The sequence below is a fragment of the Trachinotus anak genome, unplaced genomic scaffold (genome assembly GCF_046630095.1).
Source record: "Trachinotus anak isolate AG129_WGS33_773 ecotype Australia unplaced genomic scaffold, CSIRO_AGI_Tana_v1 ptg000018l, whole genome shotgun sequence".
Lineage (NCBI taxonomy): Eukaryota > Metazoa > Chordata > Actinopteri > Carangiformes > Carangidae > Trachinotus > Trachinotus anak.
In genome coordinates this window covers 19,150,277-19,170,936 of record NW_027273869.1, presented here as the reverse complement: position 1 = coordinate 19,170,936, position 20,660 = coordinate 19,150,277, and the positions used below count along the sequence as shown (strand labels likewise).

The following is a 20,660-nucleotide window of genomic DNA, read 5'->3' as shown; positions in this document are numbered from 1 at the left end:
GAAAATGTAAATTTTAGTTCCTAATGTAAAAACAAAACACAACTTCTAAATCTTAAATTTGTTGTTTTATAGCTGTACGGAACACGCACAGCTGCAGTTTACGGATAATCGTCTTCTCTGGCAACCCAGGACAGGCCCTCGGACGCCGAGCCTCCATCCTGGCACTTACCTTCATCCTGGTAACTCACAAGTCCCCGGACTAAAAACAGGAAGTAAGTATCCGAATCAAAAGTAAAATTCAGTTTCTGTTCGGTAGTGGAAGCAGTCATCGCTCAATGTGGGAGAAAAATCCTCGTAAAAACAGAGAATAAAGCCAGAAAAGCGTCAAAAACCGCACAGACGCCATAAGCTTCACCTTGTCGACTAACATGGCGCCGGGGAGTTTTCGTCTTTCATTTAGCAGGGTCGCTTGCTGGATGCTAACGGTTAGCATTGTGTCAGAGCTTCAGTGATAACGTCTGTCATCGTTTGTGTGTCTCCCGGAAACATCATCTCACATAACTACACTACTGCATCTGTGTATTCAGACCAGTATAGTTGTATTCACCGCTACGCCAGAGTAACTAAGCGTGAACTACGCATCCGTCTATGCGCTGAATCCCAGTGTTGATGCCATTGTTCAAAATAGCTACGCATGGGACGTTACGCCAAACTTCATTTGAAAATAGACCAATTTAACACAGTTTTGCCAATTGCCAAACAATAAACATAATACAAATTTCAACTTTAGGTAAAACCTTTTAAAAGTCATTCGGCCTACAGTTTGGCATACACACTGTCCAGCAAGCACGTTGAGATAATTGGTGTCTACTCAATAAAAGCTCAATATACAGTTGTGTGCAAAAGTTTGGGCAAATTAGATATTTCCCTCATGTTTGCAGTGAAAAGAGGTACACACAACTCATACATTAAAATATTTTTCTACAACATGATGCAGTGTTACTTTTTATTTCATGAATTAAAAAAAAAAATGTAATCCACCCACCTCATTTTTTAAAAAAGGCTGTGGTTGTGTTATTTTATTTTCAGCAAAATGTGTAATTTGCAGAAATTACAGATTCACCCGTCCTGACCGATGCAGTACAGTGTCTTAAGCACTGATGTGGGAGTTGAATACCTGCGCTGAGACACAATCCAGCTTTAAATTTGTATATTTTTGATGGGAGTTTGGTTTGAAGTTAGACAAGAATTCTTTGACAACTTACTCTTAACTCTATACCAGTGCAATGTCTTTGTGACACACGGGAACTTATGCAGGTCTGTGTTTAGTTTAGGAAATCCATTAAATACTTCTCACAACTTGACCTTGTATCCAGCACACTGCACAACAATCACAACATATTTCAAGACACTGTGGCCAGTTCATCATTGTTGTTCCATTAAAATACAAGGTGGAGGCTGATAGCGAGCAGTGTGAGCTCAGTCCACAGTTTAAGAATCTTATTAAAACATCACTTCTACCCTGAATTAATCAGTCCCATCTAACAGTGCATGGAAAGTGTTAAGTAATGTTGTCGGAGCTGAATAGCAGTGACAGTATGTAGATGAGCTTAAATTGACAGAGGTTTGAAGGGAGTTCTGGTCCAATGCAACACAGGAAGGTTTTTGATGGTCCAGCTGATTTATTTACTATGATCTATAAAACACAATCTTGTGTATTTTGGCAAATAAACAATCTTCACAGCTGTCATGACATTGCAGAGTGACCTTATTTTCCTTATCAAATAATTATTTAAGATATTCATGTATGACAAAGAAAAGCATCAGACTTTTACATTTAAGAAGCTGGAGCCTGGAAATCTTTGTTTGCTTTTTTGTTTAAAAAGTGACAAAACTGATCAATCAGTTATCATCGCCAGAAAAATGTATTAATAATCGTTTTCAACCATTTTCTGTCCCAGCATCCTAAGTGTGAGTTTGAAAGCCTCTGTGTGTTGACTGAATGGGAAAAACGCGACAACAACACAAAGCTGTGAGTCGGCAGTGAAGGCGTTTGATTTTCTCACCAGGTGCAGGATGAGTTCAGCAGCAGAGGACGAGGAGGCTGCTGCGTTAGAAACCGTCAAGTCCGTCACACTCACTCAGGACAGTGATGGAAGCATCATCCTGCACTGTCCTCCCAGCGGTGGGTTCACACACACACACACACACACATGCGTAATTGTGTTATTTTGGTTTGTTTTGTGACTGAGACTGAAACCAGGTCATTTAGAGGCTTCACTGACTTTTTGACTGTTCATTATTCATTTTAAGACGTTGTCTTTGTGAAAATGTGACTGTGAGAAATTGTAATTTTTTTCCACTATTTTCTGATTTTTTTTTATAAACCAAACAATTAATTGTGTAAATAATTGTCAGGTTAATTGATGTGCTTTGTTAATTGTGTGTGTTTGTGTGTGTGTGTAGACGGGGACTCGGAGCCCCTTCAGAAGAAGCTGCGTCTCTCTGCAGACCAACAGGAAGACTCAGACACGACTCAGTTCTCTGTGGTCACTTTACCCAGTAAGACACACACACACGCACACACACACACACACACCTGATTGTTATTAACAAGTTTAGAGTTTGACTTTCCTGAAGTTGTGTTGTTTAAAGTTTTACATTTGAAATAAACAGACTCCTGCGACACCTGTTTCTTCTCCACAGTGTCAGAGAGCGACGAAGGCTTCGAGGTGACGATGACGGCCACCGCAGACGGAGATCTCTCTGAGGAGGGCGTCGCTCAGATTCAGGTTTTCTGCATCTTAAATGAACCTGCTCTTTCTTTTTAGTTCTTCAAAGACCTGAACTTAGTTACTTTTACTGTTTTTGTGCTCTGGAGTTTCTGTGTAACAGAGCTGCAAACCAGACTTGACCATAATGTATTAATGTCAGGGAGGTCAGAGGTCAGGTCTGGCTGCAGGGAGGCAGCCATGGAGGGGTCCTCTGTCTGCTCTGTCAAACAATATAAAAGATAAAACAAACACAGATGCAGCATCAACTGAAATAACAGTTCACAATAAAGTGAGTGAGAAATAGAAACAGCTCTGAGTCAAATCTGCCGTGAGTCTGTGACGGAGCAGAGGTGGAGGGAGTCTGAACCAAGACGCACTTTCATCAGAAGATAAACAAAAAACTTTGACAAAAATAAAATAGTTTTTCTATGATTCATCTGCCGGATTCAGTTTTTTCATTTCATAAATAAACATCAGAGCTGTCAGTCCTGAGCTCTGACACACGTCTCTGTGTTTGTGTGTAGATCCTGCAGGAGGACGAGGACTCTCTGTCGCCCAATCAGAAGGCAGAGGTGTCACCTGTCAGTCAGGCCTGGTTCACCACAAAAGAAGACAAAGACACGTTGGCAAACAAAGGTAAACACAAGGACACGTCCTCCTCACTTTTACTCTGCAGGTCTGACTTCAGTTGGTAACTGCTGGGTCCTGCAGAATCAGGGTGAATGAATGAAATCACTTATTAACGTCTTCTCTTCCTCTGCAGGTCACAAGTGGAAGCAGGGGATGTGGTCTAAAGAGGAGATCGACATCCTGATGAGCAACATCGACCGATACGTGAAGGTGAAGGTCACTGTCGCTGTGTCTCTTTATCTCTGTCTGCTTGTTGTGCATGTTGTGTTTGACTGTATGTGTGTGTGTGTTGTGTGTGTGTGTGTCAGGACCGAGGCATCGAGGACCCGGCTGAGATCATTTTTGAGATGTCCAAAGAGGAGAGGAAGGATTTCTACCGCTCTGTGGCACTGGGCTTAAACCGGCCGCTGTTCGCCGTCTACAGACGAGTTCTGCGAATGTACGACAACCGGAACCACGTCGGCAAGTGAGTGTAGGCGGGAAAAGACGACTCTCAACACACTGAAACTTCATCGCTGTCTGGGTTTTAATTGTAATTTGTGTTTTTTTCTCTGAGGTACACTCCTGACGAGATAGAGAGGCTGAAATCGTGAGTAAAACCTCATTAAAACTAATCACATGTAGGTTTGTTGTGTTGTGTTGTGTTGTGTTGTGTTGTGTTGTGTTGTGTTGTGTTGTGTTGTGTTGTGTTATTTACATGTGGCCTTGGTGTTCAGGTTGAGGGAGAAGCACGGGAACGACTGGGCCACCATCGGAGCAGCTCTGGGTCGCAGCGCCTCTTCTGTCAAAGACCGCTGCCGACTGATGAAGGACACATGTAACACAGGTAGAGAGGAGGGATCAATAATAATAATATAGAATAATAATAATATAATAATCAGGACAGTTTTGCTTTGATTTTGTTGGATGATGTTTTTATGCAAACAGTTTCCCTCTGCTTCCACTATTGTGCTAAAATATTGATATTGCTGAATTTGAGTTTTCTTCTCAGTGGATTGTAGATGCATTTAGTCCATAAATCTTTCTTCCTAGAACAGGTGACAACAGGCGACAAGAAGCATAACTTACAAGGTGTTTTTTATTAAAGGTCCACACAGTCTAAAGGTAGATGTGCATGTGTTTGTGATTATAAAGCAGGTCTAGCTTCTATATTAATACTGTGAAAGTATCAAAGCCTCAGTCTACAGAGAAATGCACACAGCCTGTATTCAGAAACTGAGCCTTAAAACCAACCGTCAGGACTTCTGGAACTTTGTGATGTCACAACAAAGTAGTCACCACCCTCAGTCATAACACAAGCCCCGCCCACCTGGACCCACCATCCAACCTTGTAGGATTTGGTTTCTCTGAGTGTTTACCTGGAATCTGCTATATTCTAATTCAATCACTCAGAAAACAGTCAGCCAATCAGAAGAAAGGATCAGATCCTCTCTTCTGATTGGCTGACTGACCTGTTGTTACTAGAGCTCCAGAGAGAAGCCTGAGTGAGGAGATGTAAAACGACACTGAGATGGTTTTTGGTTCTTAAAACCACAGATATGTCTTCTGATGGAGATCAACACTTCAGATAAAACACAGTTTAAAATCTGGACCTTTAAATTAAATTCAGTCTTAAACTCACCTGCTTTTTGTTAAAACAGGTAAATGGAGCGAGGAGGAGGAGCGACGTCTCGCTGAGGTCGTGTACGAGATGGCGGGCGTGTCGCCGGGGTCTGCGGTCACAGGAGGCGTGTCCTGGGCATCAGTCGCCGATCAGGTTCGCACGCGCTCAGAGAAGCAGTGTCGGTCGAAGTGGCTGAACTACCTGAACTGGAAACACAGCGGAGGAACGGAGTGGACGAAGGAGGACGACCTGAACCTCATACGCAGGTCTACTAATGTGTGTGTGTGTGTACATAAATCCACAGTGTGAACGGCCGGAGTCTGTAAAGTGAAACGTTGTGTTTCAGGATCTCGGAGCTGGAGGTGGAGGATGAGAATGAGATCAAGTGGGAGGATCTCGCGGGCGGGTGGAGCAGCGTCCGGTCGCCTCAGTGGCTGCGATCCAAGTGGTGGAGCATCAAGAGACAAGTAGCCAATCACAAGGAGATCCCCTTCAGTGGTACACACACACACACACACGCACACACACTCACAGAAACATGAACTCATTAACATTTGTTTGTGCTGCCCCCAGTGGCCAAAGAAATCAGTTCAGTTAAAGCACCAATCGGGTTTTTAAAGCATCGCCTGAGGAAAATCTGAAATATTCCCAACATCTGAGCAACGTTGTCTCTGAGCAGCGCAGCAGAAATCATTCACACCGTCCTCCTGGTTGACCTGCCTCAGAGTCAGAGTCTCAGCTTCACACTGAACTCTGCTCCTGTAAGACACTGGTCTCCAAAAATAAACCATTTCAAAATCCTGCTCATTACTGAAGAGGCATCACATGACCAGACGTCAGTGATTTTTTACCATTAAAAGATTCCTTCAGTGGTTTCAGTGTCAGTGATGAAGCTTCAGCTCTGCTGACTGAGACAGATCGAGTGGTGATCATTAGTTTGAATGGTACAGATCTGTGGTGTTTTTGTTTATTGTTTAATTTCTCTTATAGATGATTTTGTGTGTAACTGTAACGTAGTTCTGCTCAAATAAACTTATTATTATTATTATGATAAACCACAGAAAACTGTTGATTCTCAGACGTGTGTGTGTGTGTGTGTGTGTGTGTGTGTGTGTGTGTCCAGTCCTCCTGAAGGGCCTCCAGGAGCTGATGGCGTCCTCACAGACAGGATCCGGACCAGGAAGTCCCTCCTCCTCCTCGCTCCAGATCCGCCTCACCCGATTGGAGGAGAGCAGCGGCAGCCCCGCCCCCAGCTCTGTGGCTGCGCTGCAGATTCCCGTACAGATCCCGCTGCAGATCACACACCTGGGTAAGACTCACTCTAACACCTGTGTGTAGCTGTGATGGAAGACGCTGCAGATGTTCTTTGCACATCTGGATTTGTCCTGTTAGTCGCCTGATCTGTGTGTTTGTCCGTCAGCCTCAGACTCTTCAGCAGCCGCCAGCGACAGTGAGACCATCACTCTGAACACAGGAGCCCTGCAGACCTTCGAGATCCTTCCTGTGAGACGTTTTCTTCTTCTGTTATTACAGCAGATCTGAATCATTATTATATTATTACTGAGGCGTCAGCTGGTTGATGTTATTTTATTTTGGTGACTCTATAATTGTTGGTTTGTGACACGTCGTCTTGTTCACTGCTTTTCCTTCAGTCCTTCCACCTGCAGCCCACCGGCACTCCGGGGACCTACTACCTCCAGACGACGTCCAATCAGGGCCTGCCGCTCAGCCTCTCCACCAGTCAGGGTCTCCCGCTCAGTCTGGCCAATAACGGCACGGTTACCCTGACGACGGGCTCCTCTCCGTCGTCACATGAACACATCATCCTTCACAGCCTGTCGGTGAGTTTTACACTCGGTGTTTGTGTTTGTGTGAGTCTGCAGGTGTGGAAAAGTCTTGTAAACATGTAACCTGTGTGTGTGTGTGTGTTCTCCCTCCTCAGACGGACGGCCTCTGCTCCAGCGATGGCGTCATCATCCAGACGGTCACCTCTGACCCCGCCTCCTCCGACCACCTCGATGCCACGAGCCTCCTGGAGGGTTCAGAGAGCGTTGTCACGGAAACGCAGGAGCCAATGACAGATGGCTTCACTGACAAGGTATAAACATGAACCACAATTTGTTTTATCTTCAAATATTGATCCAGGTTTTTAACATTGATTGATTGTATTATTTATATAATATTGATACACAACACAGGGGCTTTTAATTTGAAAACTTTAACTTTTAGCTCTTATTTTGAGTTATTGCTCCTGTTTTATTGATCAGTTATTGCTCCTTCTGTCTGTGTGTGTGTGTGTGTGTGTGTGTGTGTGTGTGTCAGGAGCTGAGTTCCCCCTCTGTTGAGGGTCCAGTGGTGCATTCTGGGATAACATCTGGCAGTGCTGTGCTGATTGTGTCTCCTCCCAATATCAGCAGCACATTGACAGGTAACACACGCACACACACACACACAGAGACTTGAGGTGTGCAGGTGTAGAAACACAAACAGCTGAGGAGACAGAGAAGAAAGATCCCAGAGAGTACAACAGAAATCTTCTACGCTGCAGGTTACACTGTGGGTAACTGTCGAGAGCCAGAAGCTTTGTTGATTCCAGGCAGGAGAACCAAAGAGGAGGCGTTCAAAGTCATAAATTGTTCCAGTATTTTGCCAAACAGTGATGTGGCAGGAAGCTGTGGTGGCTGAAGGTCTGTGGAGGAGAAGATGTTTGTTGTGACCTCCAGGATACAAACAGAAACAAAGTGCTGCTGTTGTTCATCAGCTGATGTGTTTGCTTCCCGTGGATTTCCTCAGTAACAGAGCACAGTGTTTGGTACTTTGACACATTTTAGTTGACACTCAAAGTATTTGGGTTTGTGGAGAGAAGCCACGACTCAGATCTGCTGACACATTTAACAACATCGTTCTGTCCGTGTCCTCAGATCCGATTCTGGAGAACCAGGACGGCTCCGACTGAGCTGGACTTTGTGGCAGAAGGTGATTAATAGACTCTACAGGAGGAGCCTGTTGACCCTGAACTGTAGCTGCTACACGGGACAACACCACCACAACAGAGACAGAGCTGTCTGCTCGTTGAACTCCCAGACTCCTCTGCTGTTTAAACCAGGATGTGGACACTTTTAAACCGGACTCGTGGCTGTAAATGACACAGAACGTCTGACTCTGACTGAAGCTTCGCTCTGAACCCCTGGAGGAAATGTGAACGCGGCGCTGCGCTCCATCCGCAGACGTCCTCACAGCTCCCACAGCGCCAGAGACTCTACAGGCTGTGATGGAGGTAAATCTGAGCGCTGACCCTCAGCTTTTAAAAACCATGTGAATACGTACATATAATTATGTGAACATGAAGACGAAGTTCTTAGTGGCAACTTGAATGATGAATAAATCCCGTCCAGAGCGACGTCCTTGTATTTTAAAGTGGATCTCTGGTGTTTTCTGCTTATTTTAATCAGCTCAGGGCAAAGTTTGACTTTGGTGTGAAAATGGAGAAAAACACAGTAACAGGGCTGAAAGTAGAAATACCAGAGTAAAAGTACAAAAGTATTTCAGCAAAATATACTTGAAGTATTCATGTTTTGTATTTTTGTTTGAAAAATGACTCGAGTGATTAACCATCAAAAGAGGTGCTGATTAATTTCTGTCACTCGGCTCATTGTTTCAGCTCTAATGATGATTTCACATCTGAATCTGGTTTCATTTATCGTGTGCGTCACCAGTAGAAGAAGTGAAGGAGGCGTTGAGGGTACATCATTATTTATTCCATCAAATATTAAATAAAAAAAAAACAGCTGACTCTGACAGTCCTGAAGCTGTGGCGACGTCGGCTCCTTCTCACGGACGTTACTCAGCGCTCGGCTCCTTGAGACTTACGTCAGTTAAAGGTTGACTCAGTTTCCCACAATGCTTCACTGCAGATCATCTGTAAACAGCTGACAGCAATGTTTACAGTTTAAAGCTGCAACTTACCTGTTGTTTTATATATTATATTTTTATTATTGTCAACAAATCTCATGAAAAGACCAAAGGCTTTTTGTGTTGTATTTTTAAAGATAATTAGTCAGAAAATTATCAACAGGTGTGATGACTTATTGTTGGTTTTGGTCTTTTCATGAAATTTGTTGACAAAAAAATAAAAAATAAAAATAAAATAACCTTTTTTGAGTCCAGTTTTATTTGAAATCTTTAGTTTCAGACACAGTCTCTGGATTTGGGCAGAGCGGGTGAATCCAATTTTCACTTAGTGCTTGTTTTAAGAGTCATTTAGTCCAAATGAAACTTCAGTGCTACGGTGTGTGAAAACTTTGCTCCATGTGTGATGTTGGTGCTCTGTACGTTTCTCTGAGATCTGGTCTAAACATTAACTTCAGTGTGTGGGACTTGGCTGCATGAGCGTTAGTGACGCTAACGTTTAAACACGGGATTCTGTGCTGACGGAGAACATCTGTGGGATCATGAAAATATCATTCAGCGATAAAACCTGCTGCTGGTTAAAAAGTCAAATGATGCTTAGCCATGCTAGCAACCTTCACTTTTCCTCCAGCGCATCATCAGGTCAAAATTTAATCTGGTTTGCGTCCACACACCTGTAATCATCAGCCTCAGCTGTTTGTTGTTTAGTGCTAATGTTACCACACTAACATATTGAGATTGTAAACATTATAACTGCTAAACATCCACATTAGCATCACTGTACCTTATGCTGCATTTCCATAATGCCGGCAGATTATGCTATGTGGTTAGCCCAATGCTAACCAGACAAACAGCCTAAATTAGCTTCTTTACTTGTAGCAGGTCAAGTGAGACCAGACACAAACAACTGCTATATGCTGGGTCCAGGTGGGCGGGGCTTGGCTTAGGGCGATGACTGCTTTGTTGTGACATCACAAAGTTCCAGAAGTCCTGACGGCTGGTTTTAAGGCTCAGTGTCTGAATACAGGCTGTGTGCATTTCTCTGTGGACTGAGGCTTTGATACTTTCACAGTATTAATATAGAACCTAGACCTGCTTTATAATCACAAACACATGGACATCTGCCTTTAGACTGGGTGGAGCTTTATGGTAACAACACTGTGACCAAATCATGGCGTAACGCACAGAACACCGAGGTCACAGATGGAGCTTTAACTTCCTGTTTTCTTAGTGCTGGCGTGTTGTTGCCTTCACTAAAGCAGCTACACAAACAGTCTGTAAACCATAGTGTTTTTCTAACCTTTTTAACATAGTGAAATGTGTTGAACTAAAATCAACCTACGACACCAAACGTTTTCAGGATTATATTTCTCATTCTTTATGTAAAAACGGTGATTTAAAGCTAGTTTGTGCGACAGACTAGAAGCCCAGCAAACAGTGCAAAACTTTCAATGGCAGACACATCAACATGATAAAGAAACCTTTGTGTGTAGCTTCAGTGTAAAAAGCTACGTGGAAAACGTCCATTCATTTTCATTGGTGCTACAGCTGGCCTCTGTGTGTGTGTGTGTGTGTGTGTGTGTGTGTGTGTGTGTGCGTGTGTGTGCATATATGGCTTAGACAAAAGTGTAATTTAGCCATGCTTAGTGCAAGAATTGGCAGTGAGTCAGTGTAATTCAGTATTTAAGTCTAATAAAAAAAATCCTCTTAGTGAGACTTGATTTGGAAAATTGATTAAATCCCACCATGATAATCAGATAAGCTGAAAAAGCAGAAAAGAAGCAGAAGGAAAAAAAAGAAAACATACAAACTGTTGCATATATTTGCCACAGAACCCTGATGCTGCTTGTGCTATTGCGTGTTAGCTAGTTTGTGCTAAAGTCCCCAGTACTGAAGGGAAGAGGAGGGAGGGGTCTCCCTGCTCCTGCTTCACTGTGTGTTTACATGCTCATAACTTACTTCCTGATTCCAATCTGAACAGTTAAAACCACCAACTGTAGTAGATCAATATCAGTCTCCAGGTTAATGACACTCAGTATATCCAGAAGACTTCATGCTGTGATAAACAAGAACAAACAAAACACACTGGTGTCTGTCGTGGGGTCATTTTACTGTCACCTGTGCTGCTCAGTGGTTTTAATCACACCTGCAGTGACCTCTGTGCATTTTAAAAATCTGGGATTTTTTTGTGCAAAGTTTTTTTTTTTTTTTTTTTTAAATGAGCTAAGTGTTAAATTTGACTCTTGTGTGGAAGAAGTTAACAAATGTTTTTGCTGATCTGATAGATTGAAAACATGCTAACACCAACATACAGGTCTATTTGGGAACCAATATAATGTCAAGATTAAAGCCATCAGGAGAACAAGAGCTCATCAAATGGGCTGTTGTGGTGTCAGCTACAGGATGGTATTGGTTCTCTCTTCTTTTTTTGTTTACATTTTGGTAAATTAGCACTATTTAAAGTAGCTGGATTAGCTATTAGCACTTCCTGTTTGCAGTGTAACAATGGATGTTCAGACAACTATCACTGGATTATTGTGATACTGAAGAAAACTTAAAAATGTGATCATTCTTAAGCAAGTTCTTCTCTATGATTTCTTTCTCTCTTTATTAACATTTTATCATACCATCTAACATCCATGTCTTTTACAGATCATATGCTGTAATTTCCTGATGATTAAGATGTTTTTCTGCACAGATGAGTTAAATCACTCAGACTCCCCCTGTGATGTTGACTGTGTCCTAACGGAGGTTCAGCAGGTGTTTTATTGGAGTTTGGAGCAGCTTCATTTCAGAACGATTGTTTAGTTGTCGTCACAAATTTGGTCTCGAAACATAAATTTTAAGGAGGTGATGCTTAGAATAGAACACAACTTGTGTCTTATAACAACATGTTGTTTAAAGATATAAATGTAGTCACAATCTGCCACATGAGGGGAAAGAGAAACAAGTCAAAGAGACCAGATTTATCACAACGTAACATTACACAGCTGCAGTAGAGGAAGAAGGGCAGATTCTTCCTTTAGCTGCTGCATCATTACGTCTCCATCATATTTAGACTCACTGGATTTTCTCCTGCATCGAAGTGCTTCAGGATATGACTGTACATGATGATTAATAATAATGATGATGTTTATGTGCATGTAAACACAGCTGTTCATCCTCCAGCAGTGTGTGTGTGTGTCTCCAGGCAGATTTATGGCCTCTTACAGTACATCATGATTTCTATACTGTGACATCATGTGTGTGTGATTCGGTACCAACAGCACAGTCGTCCCACTGGTTTTGGTCCATCAGCCTCTGTGGGCCAAGTGGGATTTTTTTTTTTTTTTTTGGTCACGTGTTTCTGTCTCTGTTGGTCCATTGTTTAGTCCTTCCACGTGTGTTTCCGTCTGTCAAGGCCATGTCTTCCCTTCTTCCTCCTCCTCTTCCTCGCCCTCGTCTTTACCTGACATCATGGAAGTAGAGGTTGGCACATAGACATAGCAGCACGATGGACGCCAGCATGTAATAGATCAGGTTCCTGAATTTCGGCTCCAGGTCTCCCTGTCGGTACCAGAAGATCTGAGGGAGAGAGACACGGTGGTGACACCCGACGACTCATCTTCACATTTATCTGCTCATCAAAACAACTTCCTGTTTCACTGTTCATCCGTTTATGACAAATACTCCACAAAAAGTGAAATCCTGACTCTGGAGAAGCTGAAAGCAGCAAACATTTGCTTGTTTTCCTGGAAAAAGCCTGAAACAATAAATCGATTATCAAAATAGTCGACTAATCAATCGTTGCAGCTCTATTCTTATCTAATGAGATTATTGTAGAGGAGACACAACCTGAGGGGAGGCGTGTGGTAGAGACTCTCTGATGAACAGAACCAGACTAGTTTCAGATCACATCCCTGTTTATCCAGAGTCAAATAAAATATAAAAAACCAAATTGCTGTATGAAGTCTTGAGTTATGGCTAAAAAGTGTGAGGTCACAGTCACCTTGACCTTTGACCTCTGGTCAGTTCATCCTTGACTCACTGCAGCACATTGATCCAACATCTACAATGTTTATCAGAGTGATATTAAAGCTCCTGAGTGTGTGTGTGTGTGTGTGTGTGTGTGTGTGTGTGTGTGTGTGTGTGTGTGTGTGTGTGTGTGTGTGTGTGTGTGTGTGTGTGTGTGTGTGTGTGTGTGTGTGTGTGTGTTACCAGCACTATGGTGGATCCACATATTAACAGGATGCACGCGGTGAAGAAGACATTGAGCGGTCGTGGAGGCAGCGAGGGGAAGACGAACGAACAAATCACAGTCACCTGGAAGAAAAACAAACTTTCATCATTAAATATGCTCAGTTTCCAAAATAAAACTCCTCACGCCTGGTTTAAATTTAGACACTCAGAGAACGGTTTGTTCTTCATTTTCTCCTTTTACAGGAGAGGAAATAAGGAGAACAGGAAAAGAGCTGAGTCATTATTTCAGCTGCAAACAGTCTTTTCCTCTTCTGTTAATGGCCTGAGTGTAGAGACACTGGAAACATTAAGATGCTGCTGCTGTTATAGTTTGTCTGGTTTTATTCTTCAGCACCTCTAACGGACAAGTTACCAAACTATGAACAAGAGAAGAAGACAAACCATGTCATTATTAAAGGCTCCTTAATGTGCTCACTAAAGTTAATAGGATAAACTGCACTGTACAAATAAGATGTGCAATTTCTGTATTTAAAGTCAGATTAATCAAGATTTAAAGGAGCCTCACTCTCCCTAATTAGTTCTCATTCAGGATGAATAAAAGTAGTGGAGACCAATGTTCTGATCCCTGACAGCTTCACTCATTATTAATGAGGGAGGTTTACAGTCGTTCGACAGATGACATGTTGTTTACATTTTTGGAAAGCTGGCACCTTTGAAAGTAGCTGAATTAGCTGTTAGCACTTCCTGTTTGCAGCGAGCTCATGAACACAGAGACAGCTGTTGTGGATCAACGTGATACTGAGGGAAACTGGATGGTTTGAGTTATAAGAAGCGTCTTTTATCCACTGATTTCATGGATGTTTGTTAGTGGAAGTGACACTGAATGTAAAAATGTGTGTGTTCAGATTTGACCGAGTTTGGCTCCGAGGATGAGTATTTCTCTTCCTCCACAGTGTGAAACCTCTGTGTCTTACACTGTTTGTGACTAATCCCTGCAATGTGTGTCTAATGTTTTCAGGCCGCAGCAAACACACAATCTGTTTTCCAGTTTGTGGGTCATCCAAAGTTTGATCAGCAAACTAAATAACTATTATACAATTTATTGTACTACTGTATTTACTATTATTTTCTTTGTGATTTCACAAAATATTTTCAAAGACTAAAACAAAGTTCCTTCAGCTTTTATTTTGGCGACACAAAATAACACCAAAATAAAGTAGGAGGAGTAAAAACATGAGTGTTGAGCTTCATGTGAACGTAGAGACCGAAGCTGCAGCCTCACAGGAGAGACCTCCCCGTGAACCGAGCTGCTGAGCAAGTCAACAAACTAAACACAACACCACAAACCAGACACAGAAACACACTTGTGTACTTACTAGAACAACCACAGAGGTGAACCCCCCCACCGCCAGGTTGATGATTCGATCCTGTGAGACACACACGAGTTTAACGCTTCAGTTTGTACAAATACAACATTTCAATTTCTGCCATGATCTCACTCTACCAGACATTTACCCAACCACATTCTGGATCCACTTTTACATCCACAAATAAACACACACTCCTGTCTTTGTTGAGAACATGCAGACCAATTAAACTGATGAACTGAGCCTGTAAAGATATTAGAGCTGAAACAGTTGGAAAAGTTTCAGCGCTGATTCTCTTTTTATATGAATCATTATAAAGTGAACATCTCTGGCCTTTCAACTGTTTTTCAGCCTTATTTGAAAGTTGGTTTAACAAAACAGGATATTATAAGACGTTTATTATTTTTTGACTCATGATTAATAACAAAAAAATAAGATATGCAGATTAATTAGTGCTTAAACTAATCATTAGTTGCAGCTAAATGCAGGTTACAGTGAAGAGAATCTAAGCTCAAAGATTCACTAACTATGAGTCCAGAGCTTTAATTATTCTATTAATCAATTCTACAATAATCACTTAACCTAAAGTGACTCTAATGATCCATTTATGATGTAATTATTATGACTGATAACTTCTGCATTTTAAATTGTAATAATATTTCAATGTATTTCAACTGTTTCGGCCAGCAGTGTGAAGCTCTAAATTATCACGTACGACAAACAAAAGCATCAAATGGAAGCAGAAATAATTATCATATTTAATTATCAAATAAGATCTGAAACACACAGTAACTGCAACAACTGCAGATTGTTTTTTAGTCGATCAATGAATCGACTAATCGTTGCAGCTCTAACACCAGCACCAGCAGGTTCTTACCCGAGCAGACGTCTCCCCGAACAGAGGTCTGTTGTCCAGGCCGCTGGTGCCGTACGTCCTGGTGGTGAAGTCGTCCATGGCTGGTTCTGCAGACATACACTCAGCACCGACCGATCACCGACCGATCACCGACCGATCACCGACCGATCACCAATCAACAGCGCCGCCTCCCGGAGCCAGCGGGCCAGTGCTGCATGCTGCCTCCAGCTGCCTCCCTCTGCACCGTGTCAGTGTCCACAGACTGATGGAGGCATGATGGAGGGTGGACTCTGCTGGCCAGGTGGGCGTCTCTTTACCTGTGTGACAGACAGAAGAGGAACTGTTAGAAAACAAATCTGGCTAAAACAAAAAAAAACATCAGATTTTCCTGCAATGATTACAAAGTTGATTAACAGGCAACAGTTTTGATGACTGATCAGAAAAGTAAAGCAGACACAACAGAAAACAGATTTCTATTGTTGTTCCTCTTGCTTCACTTCCTCTATTTTCAGGTGCGATAAGAAACCGCAGTCACTTCCATCTCTGAGCGAAGGGTGATGATGACGACAAACGGGGAAAGAGGAAGCTGAAATCAGAACAAAATCAGCTTTCTTCAGGCTGACTCAGGCCTGATGGAAAAGCCTCTTATTCAGTCTCACTAAGACAAGAACCTGTGATCTGATGAAAACGAGGTGGAGCTGCTCCCAGAATTAAAACCTGTCACACATTTGACTCTTTTCCTGTGTTTTATTTGAAATTTTGATCATCGATAAGAAGATATATTTGCAGTTTTAAGAACCAAAAATACAAAAACACACATTTACCACAACATCCACAAGGTTTTAAATGGACAGTGACTGTTTTTCCTTCTTCCTTGTAACTTAATTTGTTGGAAAAAAAAAAAAAAGGAAGAATAGTTTAGTTGTTTCAACGCAGGTTTCCTGAAACCATCTGAAAACAATCTACTGCAATAAATGTGTAAAAACAAGCTGTGAGATAAACTCTGCTGCTGTAGCTTTGATATGTGACGATCCTAAACTTCAGACAACAAAAAAATTCCCTGGTGACAAAATCATGGTTTCCTGCAACATCCTGCCTCGACAGAAAAGCTCAAAACATCTGGTGTTATGTTATTTCTACAGTCACTTATACTAAAATCAAAGCAATAAAGAGAATAATCCATAACAACACATGCAAAAGCTAAATCTCCTCTGCTACAGGGATGATACAATGCCTATAAAAAAAAACATACCATCATGTTTTATAATCAGACAAAGTCTAAATTTTTATTTTTATTGTTTAAGATAAGATAAGATAAGATCGCCTTTATTAGTCTCACAGTGTTACAGCAGCAAAGTAGTAGTGCAGAGAACATGTCTCAAAAGTCACAATATTTCATCAACACCAAGACCAGACCAAGGGAAGCATTATGAACTGAAAGGTAGAAAAGAAAGGGGAAAGTCGATGCTCGGTTCGCTGTTAGAAATCTCCCACATCCCCTTTCTGTTTGCACACCTGCGGCATCAGGGTGTGTTTGACACACAAAACACACAAAACCCAGGTCTCTTCGTCTAATTCTGTTCAGAGCGGATTATAACAGTACAGATCAGGATGACAACATCTCTAGAAAGGTTAAAAAATAACACTTCTCTCACACCAGTTTCACACCACGTCTTCGTGCTGAGTGGAAACAACTGTTTTCACGAAGACAGCAAAGGCCAGCTGTGGTTGTTTCTTCCTCTCTGGGTGAGGAGGCAGCAGGAAAGGAAATAAAACCCTCTCAGCTTCGAGCTTTCTCAGCAAAAAAAAAGAGCACAGTGGAAAACAAGAGCTTCATTATGAATGAGCATAACCTGGCCTAAAGCTACATTCCTCCACAGCCTTGTGATTCACTAGGCTTCTTAAAAAGAGACCCCACGACTTAACTGAGCTGAGAGGAGAAATATCTGGTTCAGGAGCCAGCTGAGAGGACACGTACATAAACAGAACTCATCTACTGAAGCTATGCATTGGACTGACAGTGTTTCAGCTGTGCTGCAGATACACTGGTTAACGGTATAATGAATATCAACATATTGAACTGGTTCAATCTCACTTTTTCACCCTCCCATCTGGGTGCAGTGACGGTCAGTACCAAGCTCCAGTGTTGGAGCACAAAAGATCTGACCCCATGTATATGCTGCCTCTGTAGGCCCCCTTACTCTTTTAACACATGCACACATAGTGGTTATTGGGACAGTCAGCGAAGAGGTTTTCATAAGAAAATCTGCACATTCTGTGTATTTCAGCCTCGTTTCTCCACTTCCTGGTGGAAACAGGTTTTACAGTATTATTTCTGTCACTGGTCTTTATCTCAACCTCAGCAGACAGCCCTTTGTACTCTGCTATTGTTCTGTATTTCATAAGAAAAGACAAACGACTGGAATCATGTTTCATTTGCAGAATGAAGCCGCTGCGACACCTGAAGGCACAACACCCACTATATATGAAGAGCTGATCATTATTCAAGCAAAACATTAGTTTTCAGTCTCTTAGATGTCAAGATTTCCTGCTTTTCCCTGTTTTAAATAAGAATATCTTTGTCAGACCAAACAACAAGACATCTGACGTCCTCAGAGAAACTGAGATGGGTTTTTTCTGTTTTCTATTTTTATACATATCAGTATTAAAACTGAAAAAACAGGACTGGATGCTCTAAATGCCCTAAAAACATTTTCAGACACAGATCTGTCAAACTGCTCATTCAGGCAGCAGCAGCTTCTACATAATACTAACATAATACTAATATAATACTAATATCTGGGCCCTGAGTATTTGGTTCCACTGCAGAGAAAGACAGAAAATCCCACATGAAGACCTCCACATTGTGTGATGGTGTAAATGAACATAAAGCTGCTTCAGCCACGACAGTGAGTTTATCTGCTGAGACAGTGAAGAGATCAGATCTGACTGTAAACCACCAACACGACAACAATCACAACAACATTTACCACCAACCTTAGCTTGGTTAGTACATAGATTATCGTGCTAACAATAGCTTTGCAAATACCGTTAACTTTACTCAAACAGCTTGTTAGCCGTTAAAGTTAACATAACTTACCTGAGGCTAAACTCAACCTAACCAACCATATGTTACTGTAACGTTGAGAAAACGCCCAAACCGCTGGTTGTATTATATATTTAGTTATCGATGCTATTAACCGGGTATAACCCGGTGAGAGTAACGTTAAACATGCCGTTAGCTAGCCCGAGCTTTACCCAGTACAAGGCCAAGTAAGCAGGTTTGCAGGCTAACGAAGCTAAGCTAACCCCCAGACCGCTCCTCCGCCGCCGGTGAGGACTCGATAAACCGTAGTTAACCAGGCTGTTAACCCGGCTGTTTCCCTCCAGAAAAGCCCCCTCACTTGCCTCACAGTTCCCGTGTCGACTCCAGAGGAAACATAACTTCGGAAAAGCCGAGCAGTCGGGTCAAAATTAAAGGGAATAAGCCCGGTAGCTCCCGTTCAAGCTGTTAAAGGCGAGTTCATTTACCGCTGAGCCGACCCGGCACCGCTCGGCTGCTGGGGTCCGCTGACGCAGCCCGCCAAACTCCGTTCAAAAATCACGCTTTTTAACAACGGACTCTATTTGACTCAGGGCCATTTTTAAAATACGAAACTGCAGTAAAGAAAAAAAAAAAAAAGTAAAACAAAAATCAGTATAAATCATCAGGATGAACTGGTTCATTAAATAACAACCCGGCTGGTTCAGGTCAAGCCGTGAAAGGTGAGTTTTGAGCCGCACACGGCACCGTTTGGCCAGCTCCTCAAACTTAGTGAAAAAATCAACTTAATTATAATTTTGATTAACAGAAATACTGTAAATAACTTTTAGAAACCTTTTTAATTACCAGGACCCAGTGTGCAAACTGACAAAATAAAAATAATTTTAATTCATATTCCCTGTAAGAACAAGTTAATTATTAACAACATCTTATATCGGGAGAGTATTTTTGAATATAGTAGATTTGGTGGCTTATTTGTACGCATTTTTTCACCTTAATAGACTTAAGAAAGCATATTAAATCGTCATAATTTTGAATGGAGTTTGGTTTGCGGACGCTTGCACTAACATGGTATATTCGGTGTTTTAGTCATCAATAACCATTTTCCATGAATTAAAAAGACATTTTAACTTACACCCAAACAGAAAAAAGTCGTTATATGTAATAGGTTAGTGTAAAGTAAGATTATATCACTCACCTGCCTTGCTGTTGCAGGGTCAGCTCGTCAACTTGTAAATTCCTCTGTGCAGCACAGAGGTCAACTTTATTTCTAATCACAAGTTAATTCGCATGAATGTCTCATTCCAGAGGCAGTTAAATGAAGCCATATGTTCTTGATCCGGGGGAAGAACCTCAGATCTGAGAGCCAGTGGGGTCCACACATAATCTCACCCTTCATGTTAACCATCACATGAGGAGAGTGTGACAGGCCCCTATTAATCCCAGCAGAAGGAAACTTCAGTCACATTTTTTCTTCAACACGTCATGAAAGTTACAGTGAATAGGCATGAAACCCCCTCATTAAACTGCAGCTTAATGTAGAAAAAAAGGCCCGGTCATTGCAATGATGTAAATTATATCACTTATGCATGAACTCTGTCTAAAACAAAACGAACACAACTAAACCTCAGGGTGATTTGACTTCTGTCCTCTCAACTGGAACTGTTTAAGTTTGTAGGATCTTAAATGTAAAATAAAAAACAAAGCATAAATGTCAACAGAATAGATGAACCAGCAGTAAAACAGTCACGCTGGGACTTTCTTTGCATTACCACTATCTAACTGACACATTGCCAAATTATTTTACAGATGGACACGTGCAAAATAATTTGGCCACATATCACATTTTCAGTTCTGAAAACATGCAGAGCAAACATTTCACTCTTGGTTAGAACCGGATTATAGGGCCCCGGAGGCAAAAATGAGCTGTGGGCCGGGCCCTATGTTTGCTTTTTTCGTAAATATGCATATTTTCTTTGTTCTTGAGAGTTAGATGAGAGAGCTGTTCGTTTGATCCACGGCCAATGAGAATATTTCTCCGCCAGAAGAAAAAGTGCATCATGTAAACACAGCAAAACATTATTTTTAACCTTCAGTATTTTATTCAACAAACAGCAGGTGAGACTCAGGCATGTTAGCTCCATCTGCAGGCTGATACTTCACCCAGTGAGCATCATTTTTGTTTGTTTTTGTTACAGTTCTGGAAAGCAGAAACACAACATAAGACTTTGTGGTCGTTTTAATGTGTCAATTTCTGAATTTTCAGTTCTTAATTTTAGCCTGAATGTCTGCTCTATGTTGCACTGTGGTCCATGAGGAACAGTGTTTCCCTGCATTTCCCTGTTTCTAAGTGAGGAAC

The 20,660-nt window shown here is 41.8% G+C and overlaps 2 protein-coding genes across 5 annotated transcripts; one reads left to right on the top strand and one right to left on the bottom strand.

The window, feature by feature from the left end:
* The first annotated feature begins 65 nt into the window (after window positions 1–65).
* Window positions 66–10,658, top strand: dmtf1 (cyclin D binding myb-like transcription factor 1). The gene is made up of 17 exons (XM_071501649.1): window positions 66–212; window positions 2,010–2,125; window positions 2,407–2,502; window positions 2,647–2,732; window positions 3,239–3,350; window positions 3,478–3,554; window positions 3,653–3,810; window positions 3,901–3,933; window positions 4,061–4,170; window positions 4,985–5,213; window positions 5,294–5,445; window positions 6,071–6,256; window positions 6,368–6,450; window positions 6,600–6,788; window positions 6,890–7,045; window positions 7,270–7,375; window positions 7,869–10,658. The coding sequence occupies exons 2-17, from the start codon at window positions 2,017–2,019 to the stop codon at window positions 7,901–7,903; spliced, it is 1,917 nt and encodes a 638-aa protein (XP_071357750.1). The 5' UTR covers window positions 66–212; window positions 2,010–2,016; the 3' UTR covers window positions 7,904–10,658.
* Window positions 10,659–11,142: 484 nt separating this feature from the next.
* On the bottom strand, window positions 11,143–19,632 carry tmem243b (transmembrane protein 243, mitochondrial b). 4 transcript variants are annotated; one of them, XM_071501668.1, is made up of 5 exons: window positions 19,500–19,632; window positions 15,280–15,575; window positions 14,412–14,462; window positions 13,054–13,158; window positions 11,143–12,420 (listed from the first exon to the last, which is right to left on the bottom strand). In XM_071501668.1, exons 2-5 carry the CDS (start codon window positions 15,373–15,375, stop codon window positions 12,301–12,303), a joined length of 372 nt encoding a protein of 123 aa, XP_071357769.1. In that variant the 5' UTR covers window positions 15,376–15,575; window positions 19,500–19,632; the 3' UTR covers window positions 11,143–12,300. The 4 variants fall into 4 exon arrangements, with proteins under 4 accessions (XP_071357769.1, XP_071357771.1, XP_071357770.1 ...); XM_071501670.1 differs by lacking the exon at window positions 19,500–19,632 and adding an exon at window positions 18,359–18,913; XM_071501669.1 differs by lacking the exon at window positions 19,500–19,632 and adding an exon at window positions 18,667–18,913.
* Between the last annotated feature and the right edge of the window lie 1,028 nt (window positions 19,633–20,660).